This window comes from Patagioenas fasciata, chromosome 3 (genome assembly GCF_037038585.1).
Source record: "Patagioenas fasciata isolate bPatFas1 chromosome 3, bPatFas1.hap1, whole genome shotgun sequence".
NCBI lineage: Eukaryota > Metazoa > Chordata > Aves > Columbiformes > Columbidae > Patagioenas > Patagioenas fasciata.
The window spans coordinates 10,445,987-10,462,051 of record NC_092522.1 but is presented as its reverse complement, the minus strand read 5'-3'; the positions used below and the strand labels follow the sequence as shown (position 1 = coordinate 10,462,051).

The 16,065-nt window shown below is 40.6% G+C and overlaps 1 protein-coding gene across 13 annotated transcripts in view; it reads left to right on the top strand.

The window, feature by feature from the left end:
- EHBP1 (EH domain binding protein 1) overlaps positions 1-16,065 on the top strand; it is a 223,938-nt gene that overhangs the window by 82,369 nt on the left and 125,504 nt on the right. For 10 of the 13 annotated variants that reach the window (XM_065834135.2, XM_071805753.1, XM_065834143.2 and 7 more), the window contains exons 6-9: positions 574-755; positions 5,586-5,725; positions 12,403-12,507; positions 13,242-13,364. In XM_065834135.2, the coding sequence (XP_065690207.1) occupies positions 574-755; positions 5,586-5,725; positions 12,403-12,507; positions 13,242-13,364 (550 nt within the window). The remainder of the gene's footprint in view (positions 1-573; positions 756-5,585; positions 5,726-12,402; positions 12,508-13,241; positions 13,365-16,065) is intronic. The other 3 variants (XM_065834144.2, XM_071805752.1, XM_065834138.2) reach the window with 1 other exon arrangement.

The window sequence follows — 16,065 nt, the reverse complement described above, 5'->3', positions numbered from 1 at the left end:
GATAGGACAAGGGGTAATGGGATCAAGGTGGAACACAAGAGGTTCCACTTAAATTTGAGAAGAAACTTCTTCTCAGTGAGGGTGACAGACACTGGAACAGGCTGCCCAGGGAGGTTGTGGAGACTCCTTCTCTGAAGACATTCAAAACCTGCCTGGACATGTTCCTGTGTGACCTCACCTAGGCGTTCCTGCTCCAGCAGGGAGATTGGACTGGATGATCTTCTGAGGTCCCTTCTAATCCCAAACATACTGTGATACTGTGATGTGTGCTGTGGATGCTGCTATAAGCTCAATCCCTTAAAGACCTAGGATCTCACATGGAAGGCCACTAATTGCAATGAATAACTTTTTGTTTTCTAGTCCACTAAGCAAGTGTTCAAAGAGCCCCCATTGTTGGCTGACCTATTTTAGGTCTCTAGACCTGTCTCTAAAAAGGACTACAGCAATCCCAGCTACCTGTGTACTTGAAAAAAAGAATGATGCAGATTTAATAAGTGGTTTGTTTTTGTTGTTGTTTCAGGTTTCAGTGTAACAGCACCTTTAACGTTAGTTTTGTTTTTCCTTTGCTTTCAGGAATCTCCTTCTGGACGCAGAAAAGCGCTTGCCACCAGCAGCATCAACATGAAGCAATATGCAAGCCCCATGCCTACACAGACAGATGTCAAGTTAAAATTCAAGCCTTTGTCTAAGAAAGTGGTATCTGCCACACTACAGTTCTCTTTATCTTGTATTTTCCTGAGGGAAGGAAAAGCCACGTAAGTTGTTTGGTTTTGGTTTTGTTTGTTTTGGTTTGTTTGTTTGTTTTTTAACCAGGTGGCCTGCTTTCTGTTGCTTTTCAAAGAACTCTTTGGATAAAGAGCTCTTTCTGTAGAGAATGGCAGAATTTGAGAGTATCCTTCAGCATACCTGTCGTTCTTGCCATACTTAGTTTCTTAGTGGAGTAAAAGTCAGCTCTTAGTCTGATTTTAGTTCTTCAGAGACAAACAACTTGTCCTCTAACATTTTAGACTTAACAGCAGCTTAAAAATATCTACAGGTTTGAAATCAGTAGAAGTGTATGTTTGTATGCGCATGTGTTTTCATCCAGCAATACCCTTAGCAGACTGCAAGGGAAATGTGAAAAGGAGAAATTATTTCTGTTTCACCTATTTATATTTAACAAAGACTTGAAAGAAGGACAAAATCACAGAATCACAGAACCAACTGGGTTGGAAAAGACCTCAGAAATCATCAAGTCCAACCCTTGGTCCAACTCCAGTCCACTTACTAGATCATGGTACTAAGTGCCATGTCCAATCTCAGTTTAAAAACCTCCAGGGGCGGTGAGTCTACCACCTCCCTGGGCAGCCATTCCAATGCCTGACCACTCTCTCTGTAAAGAATTTCTTTCTAATATTCAGCCTAAATTTCCCCTGGCAGAGTTGAAGCTCATGCCCCCTTGTCCTGTTGCTAACTACCTGGGAGAAGAGACCAATCCCCACCTGGCTATAACTTCCCTCCAGGTAGTTATAGAGCGTGATGAGGTCACCTCTAAGCCTCCTCTTCTCTAGACTAAACAACCCCAGCTCCCTCAGCCTCTTCCCATAGGTCTTGTGCTCAAGTCCCTTCACCAGTCTTGTTGTTCTTCTCTGGACGCGCTCCAGCACTTAAATATCTTTCCTGAACTGAGGGGCCCAGAACTGAACACAATACTCCAGGTGTGGCCTCCCCAATGCAGAGTACAGGGGAAGGATCACTTCCCTTGTCCTGCTGACCATGGTATTTTTGATACAGAACAGGATACCATTGGCCTTCTTGGCCACCTGGGCACACTGTTGGCTCATGTTGAGCTTCCTGTCAATTAGTACCCTCAGGTCCCTTTCTGCCTGGCTGCTCTCCAGCCACTCTGTGCCCAGCCTGGAGCGCTGCAGGGGGTTGTTGTGGCCAAAGTGCAGTACCTGGCACTTGGCCTTGTTGAACTTCATCCCATTGGAATCGGCCTATTTTTCCAGTCTATCCAGATCCCTTTGCAGAGCCCTCCTGCCTTCCAGCAGGTCGACACTCCTTCACAACTTGGTGTCATCAGCAAATTTGCTGATGATTATCTCAATCCCCTCGTTTAAATCATCAGTAAAGATGTTAAACAGGCCTGGACCCAACACTGACCGCTGGGGGACACCACTAGTGACTGGCCGCCAGCTAGATGCGGCCCCATTCACCAGCACTCTCTGGGCCTGGCCCTCCAGCCAGTCTTTAACCCAGCAGAGAGTGCACTTGTCCAAGTCATGGGCTACCAGCTTTTGAAGGAGTATATTATGGGAGACGGTGTCAAAAGCTTTGCTGAAGTCTAGATAGACCAGTTGTAAGGTGTGAGAGGGTGGAATCAGAAGTAAGGTTTTGAGTTGAACACAAGAATATCCTGTGAAAAGAGTTCAGTTTGGCACTGGTTGCCACTCTCCCTACTCACTCATGTGCTTCTGCCACTTATTCCAACAGCCTTTGGAGGGCAGAGGATACAGATTGTATTTGCAGATGCTATAACCTCTTCTACAATTTCTGTCTGATTCAAGATGTCAGATGTGCATACTTCATGTAGCTGGAGGATGGATCATTGTCACCTATCCTGTTTTGCTTTTCCTTCTTGTGTCTAGAATATAGGAACGTGGGAATCACAGAAGAAAAAGGAGTGGATGGGGAAATTATGGCTCTAGTAGTTCTTTTACATCTTTTTAAATTTATTTTTTTCCCCGAAAAGGCTAACAGTTTACTTCCAGCTTTCAGTATTCTGAATGCACTTGTGGACATTGCCCACTGCAATACAAGTGCACCAAAACTGTTGCATGTACAGCTTCCCAGACTGCCACGTTAAGGCATACATTTTGACACAAAAAGGCTTTTTGTCTGCATTCTTTGAAAGCCACAGATCCATTAATTACTATTAATTACTGTTTCCCTTCTCTGATAACGTTGTGAACTACATTTTGACCTACCGTGTAAGAATGGTATTTTGCAGTATTTAGCTGTGGTTTAACATGGTATTGCAGCTGAAAATGGGAATGAAGAAGCCAGTATCTGATAACCTCTTAAATTTCTTGGAACAACCATCATCTGTGAACTACACTATAGCTATACTAGGCTCCTAGTGCTTTTGAGTCCAGAATTTGTGAAAGCTGATCCATTTAGGATCACATGTGCTTTCTTCTCTTTGAAATCTGTAGGTTTCATGCTGAAGACTATAAGTCAGGTAGACTTTAAGTTAACAACAGGGCTTTAATATTGCCCTGAACCAGAGACATGGAAAAAACAAGCTACTGTTTCTGAAAGCATTGGTTTCCAGTATGTGTAAGTAGACACTGTTTTACTAGTCAAAACAAAACAGGGAATTCAGGTGTCAGATACATGAACATGTAAGAAAAGGTAGCTAGGCCAAGGCTTACTTATATCTCTTACAAACTGTAGTAGTTCCATAAAGTGAGATTCACTTTAATTTATGCACTTTATTAAGAATATACTGCAACCTGTTGCTGCGCAGTACCAAAAATAAGAGTATTTCTAAAGCACAGAAAAAAATATTATGAAGTATCAGTACAGAAAGGACAGTAAAAGAAACTTTACTTTGGAGACCTTTTAATTTCTAAACTTTATGTGCACATGTGGTATACAAGATAAGTGTGCTAACTGCTCCCAGCTTTTTGTCTTCAGTACATAGAAGAACCTGCCCATCAATGCCATTACAGGATGCTACATTTTGCTTTCCTCTCTGTTTAAAGAGTTGATTTAACCTACTGGAGATCAAAACAGAAAGATGAAACTTTGAGGATTCTGCATGAACGGAAAGGTCTTTGTGACTTCCTGACAGTTACTTATTTTCTACTTGTGATTATTAATAATATTTTTATAGAAGTACTTAGCTGTCCTATGTAAGGGCAGGTTCTGTAGCGCTTGTTACTTTGAACTCATACAGTAGGAAATGATTGCCCCAAAGAGTTTCTGATTTTAACAACATGTTAAATCGCTGAGTTTAATCCCATGTTTTAAGTGCCTCTGTGTTTCTGTGCAGATTTGAGGCATGATTAGTATGTGATTTTTGTTCCTCTATTTTTATTCCTTTAAAATAATATGTATGGTTTTCTTGGCATTGTTAGGTACAAAATCTGTGGGTTTGGGTGAGGTTCTTAAAGACATGGTTTAGTGATAGTATTAGGTTAGGTTATGGTTGGACTCGATGATCCTAAGGGTCTCTTCCAACTGAAAAGATTCTGTGATTCTATGGTCAGCATCAAAGAAGACAGAATAATTCAGGTTGGAAGAGAGCTGTAGAGATATCTAGTCCAGCCTCCTGCTTAAAACAGTCAGCTGTGCGATCAGACCAGTTTGCTCTGGGCTTTGTCCCACTGGGGCTTCAAAACCCCTAAGAATGGAGACTGCACAACCTCTGTGGGCCACCCATCCCACTGCATGTTGATGACTGTTCCAACTTTTTTCTCACATTGGATCAGAACATCTCTGGTTTCAATCTGTGTTCGCTATCTGTCATCCTCCTACCTTACACCACCTTGCCTTCTCAGCAGCGTCCTCACAGATGTTGGCAGACTGCTGCTAGGTCCTCCTGAAACCATCTCTTCTCCAGGATGAAACACTGGACAATATACCCTAAAATGCTGTCCAACAAACTCCAAGTAAATGGGCGACATTACTTCCCTCAGTCTACTGCTTGTGGTCCTGTTCTAATGTGTCTCAGGCTGTTGTTTGCCTCCTTTGACTGCCAGGGCATGGTGCCAGCTCTCCTTGAGCTTGCTCTCCACCAAGAACCGCAAGTTGTTTGCAGCACAGCTGCTCCCTAGCCAGGCAATCTCCAGTGTAACTTATTTGAAGGTGCTAAAAAAAAATGATTAATCCCAATAAATTGAAGTGTTTTTAAAAGAAAAGAGATAAGACTGCTGTTGCTTCCAGAATGACATCATGTTCTTCAAAAATCTTAGGGTTTTTTATGAAGCAAACATAGATCATACATTTCTCTGAGTCTATGACTGCTGTTATCTTTTCATCAAACATATATTTGATATGAAATGTACAGTTATGTGACAGATGTATGTATGAGATACGGTGAAATAAGAATTGTTATTGGCCATTGATATGTAATATTATTATATTTTTACCTTGGTATTGAATTCAGATATTTAGAAATGGGATTTTAATTTCAGTAACAGTGTCAAGAGTTCTGAATGAATGTAGTGATAGATGTCACATGCACAATAAGTCTGACCAAACATTTTCATTTCAAACAAAGGAGACCAGATAAGTGTTTACTAGTATTTCTGGACTGCTTTAAAATTTTAAGCAGCAGTTATTAAACTGAATCTTAATGCACAGCAGGATTGATTTTACCTTGTAGAATTTTGTTAATGGGAAATTTTCCCTTTAGAAACTATTACACAAATGTATTTATTTTGTTCTTTCACTATGTTCAAGATCAGATCTGACATCAGAGATTCCCTGGAGAAAAGCAAGCATAAAAATATTTAAAGGATTTTAATAATGCAGTAGTATCAGATGTGGTATTAACAGACTGCATGTTAATGCCTCGTTTGAAATTTGTTATTTAGGGATGAAGACATGCAAAGCCTGGCTAGTTTGATGAGTATGAAACAAGCTGATATTGGAAATCTAGATGATTTTGAGGAAGACAATGAAGAAGATGAAGAAAACAGAGTGAATCAAGAGGAAAAGGCTGCAAAAATTACAGGTTGGTTTTGCTTCAGGGGTGGTAAAATATAGTTTCCTTTGCCAATTGCCAGCTGAGTTCCATAAATTTTGTCCTTAAGCTGTATTTGTATTTAATTATTAAAAAATCCAAACCAAAACAAAATTTAGGGTAGTTTGAAGAGGGACCCATCCATAACTCAGCAAAGTTTAGTATTTGTGAATTTAAGAGCATTAATTTGTGTGTGAAGAGCATTGATATGTTTGTGTTCTGTTCTTAGGAGAGAATGCACTAAGTAGTTAGCATTTTAGGGAAGCAAAGAAGCAGCGTGAACAGAGGAGTAAAGATATAGAGGGAAAGGGTCAGTGAGCGAGAAGGCAAGAGGATGAGCTGAAGTGAAATAATGAAGACAGTTTGTGAGAATAACTGCGAAATGAGTTGTGGCGTGGGTAGGTGCTGAGGTTCTGCTCAATAACATGGTAATTCCAGGCAGCCTTTTGGTTGGGGGTGCCTTGTGGAAATGCAATCACGAGACCGCTAAAGGACTTGAACGGAATTTGATAGTAAGGTTGTTTGAAGTGACATAGTATAACTACATTTGAATTGCTTACTGATGAAAATTCGTAGTGTGTCCAGGATAGCTGAACGAATCGATGCAAGTCAGCTCAGGATGTGATGATGTTAAACTGTTGGTGGAGATCATTATATAGCACTGCTTCAGATGTGTTCTGTGGGAACTCTTAGTGTAAAAGAATCAGTAAAAGACAAATTAACTTATGGTGGCAGCCTTCGTGCTGCCAATGTTCTTTAAAAACGTCTGTTGAAACAATGGGATACTTCTCTAAAGTGGGGAAGAACATCCCAAGCAGAGAACTGAATTGTCAGATCTGTTCTTAAAAATCCTGAAGAATGTTGGTTCAGTGTTACAAAACACTAGTTACATCTCTTCTTTTTGAGCTTTTATTGCCATCCAAAGGTTCAGCCTGAAGCAGTTGTTACTTAGTTATATTTAGTGTTGTGAAGGGATGCAAATACGTTTTCTCCATGCTTTACATGTTCAATTAAACATTTTGTACCCTGACCAAATCGCTACTTATACTGTATGTGTCTGGCACAGAACAGATTGGAAAGTCCAGAATTAAATATTTCAGAGACAGAGATAACATATTCTTGGTCAGAGAGCAGAGAAATACCAGTCTGGTCACACTGAAATCATTCTGCAAGGTTTTCTCCTTCTCCCAGTGTAACCAGAATAATGGAGGTGTGTGTCAGAACACCAAACAAAACCTAATGTATTTGCCAGGCCATCCGATAATCACAGACAAGGGCACGTAAAGGAGAGGCTACATAAAGTCTCTATATAAAGTATTGTGCAGAAGTGTTTCATTAAGATACGCCTAGATACTGCTATGGAAAACTCATGTGCAGAAGGACAGTAGTTGACAACTACTGCAGATCTTGCTCCTTAGCTTTATTGATTTTACAGTATTCAGCATCTACGCAAGCCAACAAATCGTTCCTGAACAAACAAAAGGTTGATGTAGATTAGTCGAGTCTGTCCACTGTCCTTTGGCTCTGTAATGAACATCCCTGGAGGTGGATGGGGAATGGTGAGCTGTCTGATGTTGCAACACAAGACCCTAGCTCAAGTTCTTTCAGAGGCATTTCAGCTTTTCCGTCTGTTGTTGTAAAGGCCAAAAGTATCTGTTCTAAGCAAACACTCTGATACCTACTTGAAAGGCAGAAGTAAGAAATACTTCCAAACTGCACCATATCTGTTCATTGTTCAGCCTGTTCTGATGATACAAGATGGGAGGTTTGAGTTGGGTTTTTTGTAGGTGCAGCATTAAGGGAACCTGAGCAGGGGAAAAGGTCAGCCTTGGACGACTTCTTGTGTTGGCTACAACACAGGAAGTCCTTCGTTATTCTGGCTAACTTTTCCCACGTTAGACAAGGAGGGGGATACGAGGAATGTTGAAGAAGTGCACGTTGTTTCCCAAGCAAATGGGTGTCGAGGGTTAAGATTGCGGGGTGACAATCAAACCCTGGCATAGGTATTGTTAACCTCCTCTCCCCCCCACTTCCCCCTGTTGTCCCTCCCTCTCCCCGCTTCCCACTCAGGACAGACAATCGGGAGGGAAAGAAGGACAGAGAGAAGAGAGCTGGAAAAGTTAAAGATGTTTCGCTAATGCTACTAATAAGAATAGAGAAAATAATACAAAATATACAAAACCAATCTTGTAAGTCTCAGCAGCTGCAGAGCCAGCACCCAAAGTCCTGGATTAGACTCTGTAGCCAACCGGAGCTGGATTCAGTCTCTCACTAGGCCTCAGTTCGCAGGGACGACCAGCAAGGTCCTCTCCTAATGTCAGCCATGAGGAAAAAAAAGGGGCGAGATCCTTGTGATCTCCCACTTTTATATGAAGTATTCACGTGAATGGAATGTTATACACCATTGGTCAGTCTCTCGGTCATCAGTTTTCTCGTTGCCCCTCTCGCGAGATGTCCATCCGTGCTTATCAATAAGTTTGCATTCCATTGCTAGGTTTAACCAAAACATGTGTTGGGTTCTCCAGGAAAATGCAGCTAACATGAAGGCTTTAGCTGACAGGCAAATTCACTAAAAGAGAAACTTGTTTTTAACAAAACCAGGACAATGGGAGAGCATAAGACATAGGGCAGTAAGTAAACATTAATAATAAAATGTGAAGTATGTATTTCAACATGTATTCAAGACTGATTTCATTGGCAGTTGGAGAGACTCCTGTAATAAATATAATGAACTGGAAAAACTAACACAAGAAGAAGAGCTGAGGAACCAAGGGGGAAAGAAGTGGGAATCAGTATAGAAAAATAGGAAGAAATGTAGAAAGAAGGAAATGGAACAAAACTGATGTAGTAAAGTACTCCTTTTAAATTTCTTTCAAAAATAATTATGTTCACAGAGTCCCATAAAGTTAATTGGGGAAGTTACATAACCCTTTTGAAAGCTTGCTGCTCCCAACATTTTCTCATCTGTTGCCATGTTAGGGTGTTGGCAGCCGAACAAGCTGGAATGCCTTCACTGACTCAGAGTCCCCCACGGCAAATCACTTTGCCTCTGTGTGCCTGTTTTCCCAACTGTAAAATGGGGATACTGCCTATAACTACATCACAGAAACGATGGGAGTATGTCATGGTTAATGTTTGTAAGCGAGCTTTGAAGAAGTGCAGGTAATAAAGCAGAAGGGGTTATTATCTTTTAACTCAAGGTCTTCTCACAGAAACGTTGGATGACTTGACAACTGAAACACTGTCATTCTCAAGCCACAGCTACGGGAGCTAATGCAGATCTTTGTCAGGGACATTGTTCCTTTTTTTCACCATGCAAAAGTTAATTAATTTCTTTATTGGGTTCAAAGTTATGGTTTTATAGATGAATAAATATATGTCCACTACTAGGAGAACAGAAGAGACCTGCTCACTGGGGCTCTAGGTGGTGCAGGTGAGTTAGGAAATGCTGTTTCTCTTCCTCGAAGCATTGCCTAACTTTGGGTAAGTATCTGTGCCTCTGTTTCTTCAACGATGAAATAAGTGGCACAATACTGACCTACCTCAAAAGCACTGTGGAATTTGGTGTGGTCAACATGTGAGCTGTTGCCATACAACTGACCTTAAGATCAGACTAAAAGATGTTTTCCATTTAAACTACCACTTTCATCTCCCTTCATCTCTGACTATTCCCCTTCCTGCCCAATATTTCTTCTTTAAATTTTTTGTGTGTAAAAGCTGTGTCTCCACCTAACTGTTCTGTTTTATGTAAACTTGAAGATGATGTTTGTGGCCATGAAATACGTTTCAAATATTTTGCTTCCACACAATTAATATAGATGAATTTAAACCTCCCGGAATTATCCCGTCCTTAGTCTTCAGTTGAAGACAAGTCATCCTAGTGTACTTGAAAAAAAGTGGCTCATAGCTCACAAACCTAGGGTAGTAGTAAATACTTTACTTCTCTTAATTTTTTAATTGATACTTAGAGCCTCATGCTGAAGTTGATAGTTACCTCCTGCCCCATCTGCACAGGAGCACAGTGACTGTCCTGGGGTACCACATGGAGTCAGCAACATGCCCATGTGCCTATTGTAGGAGTCTGAATGCCAGTGTATTTCAAGAGCAGGGTTCTGGAGAGCAATATGTGTAACCCTTTGTTGCCATTTGCAAAACCATACCTCCCATGTAAACTTCTGATACCTTTAATCTTCTTTGTCAGCACCAAGCTGCTTTAAAAAAAAAAAAAAAAAACACAAGAGAGAACAATGAAAAAACAAACCTGGTGATTTATATGACATACTTGTAGAACAAGCTAATGTACGTTTGTAGATACTGAGATTTATAAAAGATAATATAGGACATAAATCTCCAACCTACCATTTCCACACTCCAAAATATGACATAAACCATTTAATATTGTAATGAGAAACATTGTAGCGCATACAGGTGTTTAGTTTGGCAGATGGGACCAGGTGATTGAGACCACATCAAAGAATTCCCTCTTTTTAAAACTCTGAACTTAATTTGTTCTTTTCTGACAATAAAAACTAAGTTGTAATTGTTTTGGTTTTGGTTTTTTTTTTCACATTTTGGCAAAATAAGTTGTAAATCATGTCAGCATCCCAACCTGTTTTAAACTAGTAATTCAGTTGTACTACTGTTTTATAAGGTCAACTGTGTTTTATTTGAGTACAGCAAGGTATTTTCCATTGTGACTTGAATTTTTAGAATTCACAGAAGATATATTCTATATGTAATATAGAATATATATTATATTCTTCAGATCTCTAAGATGATATGATTTTATAAAGTTAAGTTGGGGCAGTTTTGGTGTTATTTTTAGGACAATAGTCTTGTTTGTTGGAGCTAAAAATAAGAAAATGAGGATGCTGAAATAACTCTCTGTATATAGAAATGTGATCTCATCTAAGTACATTTTTGCTTTAAGGTCAAGATGAGGAGGTGCAGTTAAGAGGAATTCTGCTGTGGCTTTGTCATTGTCAGCATAGCTTTTGTCCAATAGGTATTGGCAGAACAGATAATTTTACTTGGTAATTTGCAGATTGCCATATCTGTGCAAAGCAGTTTAAATTTGGAAAAGAAGTTTTTAACCATATAACTGAAATATTTCCAGGTTCTGGACTCTGCTTTTGGCTTCAGGTTCTTTATGCTGTCTGTGAAGGCAGGAAATTAAAAGTTGTGTCAGTGTGTCAACTGATGAAGATGTTGCCCTGTGAAAAAGCATGAGCTAGGAAGTTCTGGGTGGCTGTGGGCACCAACATGAATTCGGACAGTCACAGTACTACTCAGTTTTTACCTCAGCCTCATATCTTGCTCCTTGTAACTAATTCATAGAATGAAGATTACTTTATGAGAGTCAGTGACAAAGGTTTCCTTTCACGAACAAAAGCCATATAAGAAAAGTCAAGTTCAAAACACCAGCAAACTAAAAGCCTTATGAAGGAGTAACTTCTTGTGTACTCAAGAAATGGAAGTTTAAAGGAAATCCAAGAATGATTGGCATGATAAGTGTGCAGTAAAGGCATCTACCTAGCTTTAGCTTTGCTGGTGATACCAGAAGACATTATCCATTTATTTTGTTGGGAGAAGACAGGAGATGAAAAAACCTGCCAGAGGGGCAATGGTATTCAACTAGCAGGATCATCTCTCCTGCACAGGTTCCTCCTGCCTGTTTGTCAGCTAGAAGAACAAGGAAGGCTGTCCCTTCTCCACAGAAACCTGTGCCTGAGGGCTTTCAGAGATGCTCCAGGCTCAATCCCCATTACTATAGAAACTGCATTTGTCAGATGCTGTGGATAAGATTTTAGCAAAGAATCACAGATGAATTTTTCCCCTTAAGCAGAAACCACTAAGACGTAATTATTTTTTGTTTCTTTCTTTCTTTCCTTCAAAAATTATGGCAGCATCAATGTCTTGACTAGAAGTAAACATTAATACATTTTTAAAATTATTAGTTTGTGGAAATTCAGAGTTCTCCACTACGGATAGAAGGTGAAATAGGATTTTATAAAACATTAAGATATTACTTACATAGCATTATAGTGGCAAATTCAAGCAATATATACATTCAGAATGCATTCCTATAGCACAATACTGATCGTATCTTTTAGAACTATTAAATAAATCAACTTGTCATAGGTCAGAATTTAATGGTGACTGACTGTAAATTTTAAATAGAGTGTGTGTGTATAAATAAATAAACTATATAAAATGTATGTCTAAGTATTAGTTTTCTTTAGCCTTAAGGGTTTGGGAGGGAGGTAAATTGTTCTGGGGCTGTTTTGTGTTGATTAACAGTGGTTTAAAGTTCAGGTTTTCTTCATGACCAGGGAAGCTCTTTAAATCATATCTTGTACACTCAAGTTTTGAACTGGTGTGCATACTCACACAACTAATTGCTGTTGCTAACACCAGGAACCCAACAAGGTTTTGTTTGTCTGTTGCCTGGGTTTCTTATTAAATTGTCACTGAGGCGCCTACACAGGTGCTTTGCTGTAGGTACATCCTTGTAAGGACTTGTTCTAAATGTATTATTTTAATTAACTCTAAGTGTCTTCTCTTACCCTCTCTCTCCCTTTCTCTCTTTCTAGTAACAGTGTTCGTTCCACTTCTGTTTCATTAAATGCCCTTGCCTTACGTTTGTCTTGACTGGCTTCTATTTACAGAAATTGTAAACCAGTTGAATGCTCTGAGCAGCTTAGATGAAGATCAAGATGACTGCATAAAGCGAGCAAATATGCCTTCAGCTAAATCAGCCAGTTCCTCTGAAGGTCTATGAGCTTTCCTCCTTTCTTTCTGTTTCCGATTGTCTGTATTTACTAAGACCTGTTACCTTTTGACTCCTGCTTGTATTCAGCTGTCAGTTTTATCTCTGTGCTTCCACCCAGCATAACTCTCAGTAATTTGTAGTACATCCAACAGGTAGTGACACGATAAAGAGCCTATGTTCCTCTACAGCTCAGTTTGCCATCTGATAATGAACAAGAAAGAAAAAAAATTACAAACCAAAACAAACAACAATACGAAAAACAAACCCCAAGTCTAAAACATTAGTTGTGGAGTCAATAATAGTTGACCTCTCTAACTTGACAGAATGTCCCCTCTGATTTTACATGCATGTTGTATCCAAAACTTAAAATTCTCTGCCAGTAGTTAACATGTGTGTGAACAACCAAAAAGAAATTGCTGCATTTAGCTTGTTAGATGTTCTGCAACTTTTACTTAATGAAGAGAAATCACTACTAAGAAAGCCTTCTATTATGTTCTGATCAGTGAAGAGAAGTTTTTTGTTTGTTTGTTTGTTTTGTTTTGTTTTGTTTTGTTTTTCTTTTTTAAATTCTCCTTTCTTGGTGTACTGCTGAGGTGCATTAGCTTAGCTGTACAGTTTGTGCCATACCCTGGTGCAGTGTTTTGAGGGACTGTTGATACAAAACTTTTTGAGCTTGAAATACATTAGATGAACAGCTTGTATCTATATTAAAACAATATTCCAACTTGTTTCTAGAACTTATCAATAAGCTTAATTTTCTGGACGAAGAGGAACAAGACCTGACCAACTCTAGTACAAACCCTTTCGCTGACCCTGACACAGCAGAATTAAATCCATTTGGAGACCCCGATGTAGAAGGTAATAGATTTCTGTTACATAATTCATCATTAATTGCAAATGCTTAATGAAACATGATTTTTTTATTGTAGGGCTACAAATGAAAAATGTTTTGATTTAATATAATCATTGCATGCAGTACTGAGGTAGCAGTAGCAGTGATCCAGTTGCCACTAGAAAATTGATTTATCCTTTGAGTTGCATCCTTATGTGTATTTGCCACTGGGGGCTACCAGCTAAGAGTCGAACCAGAGACTTTCAGACCTATCAGATGCGTTACTGCTACTCATGTGGTATAAATGAGTGTCATTGTTTGGCCCCAGCAGGTAACTGGGACCATGAGGCCACACGCTTACTCCTACCCTTTCCCTCCCCCTGGCTTCCCTGGTGGGATGGGGAAGAGAATCGGCAAAACAAAACTTAAAAACTCATGGGTTGAAAACAGTTTAACAGAACAGCAAAAAGGAAAGGATACACAATAACAATATTAACAATGGATGAATATACAAAGCAAGGGATACACAATGCAATCGCTCACCAGCCCTTAAAAACGATGCCCAGCCCATTCCCAAGCAGCAGTTGTGAACTCAGATCTGGTACAGCTGATCCTGGAAGAGTGGAGACCCTGGGCTGCAGCTTGTGATTGAACAGCCAGTCCTGGAACAATGGAGACCTGTGCAGTAGAGATTCCCCAGGCAGTGAGACCCTCCCCAAGCCAGCTTCCGCAGATTCATACTGAGCATGATGTCATATGGTATCGAATACCGCTTTGGCTAAGTTGGATCAGCTGTCCTGACTGTGGCCCCTTCCAGCTTCCTGTGAAAATCAACTCTGTCCCAGCTGAACCAACACAATGAGCAACATAGACTATCAAGCATTTTTCCATATGGATGCTGGTTTATATCTTAACTTCCTTCACTGCAATCTTCTCTGCATCACAGCTACTCTTGGTTAGCACTAATCTTTTTTTATTGTAATTTAATTGTATCTCTTTCATTCTTCCTTTTTTGCTTTTATGGTTTCCTCAGTTCTGTCTTCTGGCATTGCGCCTTGCACCACGTGGTAGGTGTTAGCCCTCTTTTCAGACCAACATGCCTATTCTTGTTCTGTTTGAGTGAGAAATAAGTCCTCTGTAAGTTTTTAATCTGATAAGACTTCAGCCATAAAGCCAGCAAGGAGCATCAAGACAGTAGGCATCTCTGCTGTCCTCAACTCCATGTCCAGATACACAGGCTTACATCTGCTGCCATCAAAAAAAAAGGGCATATGACTTTCTTAGTTTGCAACTGCTTGAAATGCCAATCCATAGTCAAGTCCCAAGTTTGTACTCAACCTTTCCTGTTCAAAGCTCCAAGACTTTTCTTCCCACAGAAAATACCAAGGAGCATTTGCCACCTTTGACCAAACCTCAGAAACCACTGTGTAATGGCGGTGGAAAAGAACCACACTGGGCAGAAGCAGCCCAGCAGCCCAGGTGTGGGATTTCTAATGCCAGGTCTAATGAGGTTGTATGTCTGAGCTGCAGTTTCTACCTGTCATTATTCTCTTTATTTGGATAAGCTGAATCTTTACTCACAATGTGGCTTCCTTGCCTTCTGACTTCACAAATGCAAATGTGTATTGTGATATAAGTCCTGTCATGTTTCAGCGGTGGTGTAGTCTCACAGCTTGTATTTCTCAAACAGGGACATTGCTCTGTCTTCTGTATTGGGCCACTGAATCACAGAATCACAGAATGATAGGGATTGGAAGGGACCTCTGGAGATCATCCAGTCCAGTCCCCCTGCCAGAGCAGGAACACCCAGATGAGGTTACACAGGAAGGCATCCAGGCGGGTTTTGAATGTCTCCAGGGAAGGAGACTCCACAACCTCCCTGGGCAGCCTGTTCCAGTGCTCTGTCCCCCTCACTGATAAAAAGTTTCTTCTTAAATTTAAGTGGAACCTCCTGTGTTCCAGTTTGAATCTGTTACCCCTTGTCTTACCATTGGTTGTCACTGAGAAGAGCCTGGCTCCGTCCTCGTGACACTCGCCCTTTACATATTTATAAACATTAATGAGGTCACCCCTCAGTTTCCTCTTCTCCAAACTAAAGAGACCCAGCTCCCTCAGCCTTTCCTCATACAGAAGATGCTCCACTCCCTTAGTCATCTTTGTTGCTCTGCGCTGGACTCTCAGCAGCAGTTCCCTGTCCTTCTTGAACTGAGGGGCCCAGAACTGGACACAATATTCCAGGTGCAGTCTCACCAGGGCAGAGTAGAGGGGAAGGAGAACCTCTCTGGACCTACTGACAACCCCCCTTCTAATATACTCCAGGATGCCATTGGCCTTCCTGGCCACAAGGGCACAGTGCTGGCTCATGGTTATCCTGTTGTCCACCAGGGCCCCCAGGTCCCTTTCCCCTACACTGCTCTCTCATAGGTCATTCCCCAACTTATACTGGAACCTGGGATTGTTCCTGCCCAGGTGCAAGACTCTACACTTGCCCTTGTTATATTTCATTAAATTTTTCCCCGCCCAACTCTCCAGCCTGTCCAGGTCTCGCTGGATGGCAGCACAGCCTTCTGGCGTGTCAGCGACTCCTCCCAGCTTGGTGTCATCAGCAAACTTGGTGACAGTGCACTCTGTTCCTTCATCCAAGTCATTGACAAATATATAGAATAATACTGGCCCCAATACTGACCCTTGAGGCACTGCACTAGATACAGGTCTCCAACAAGACTC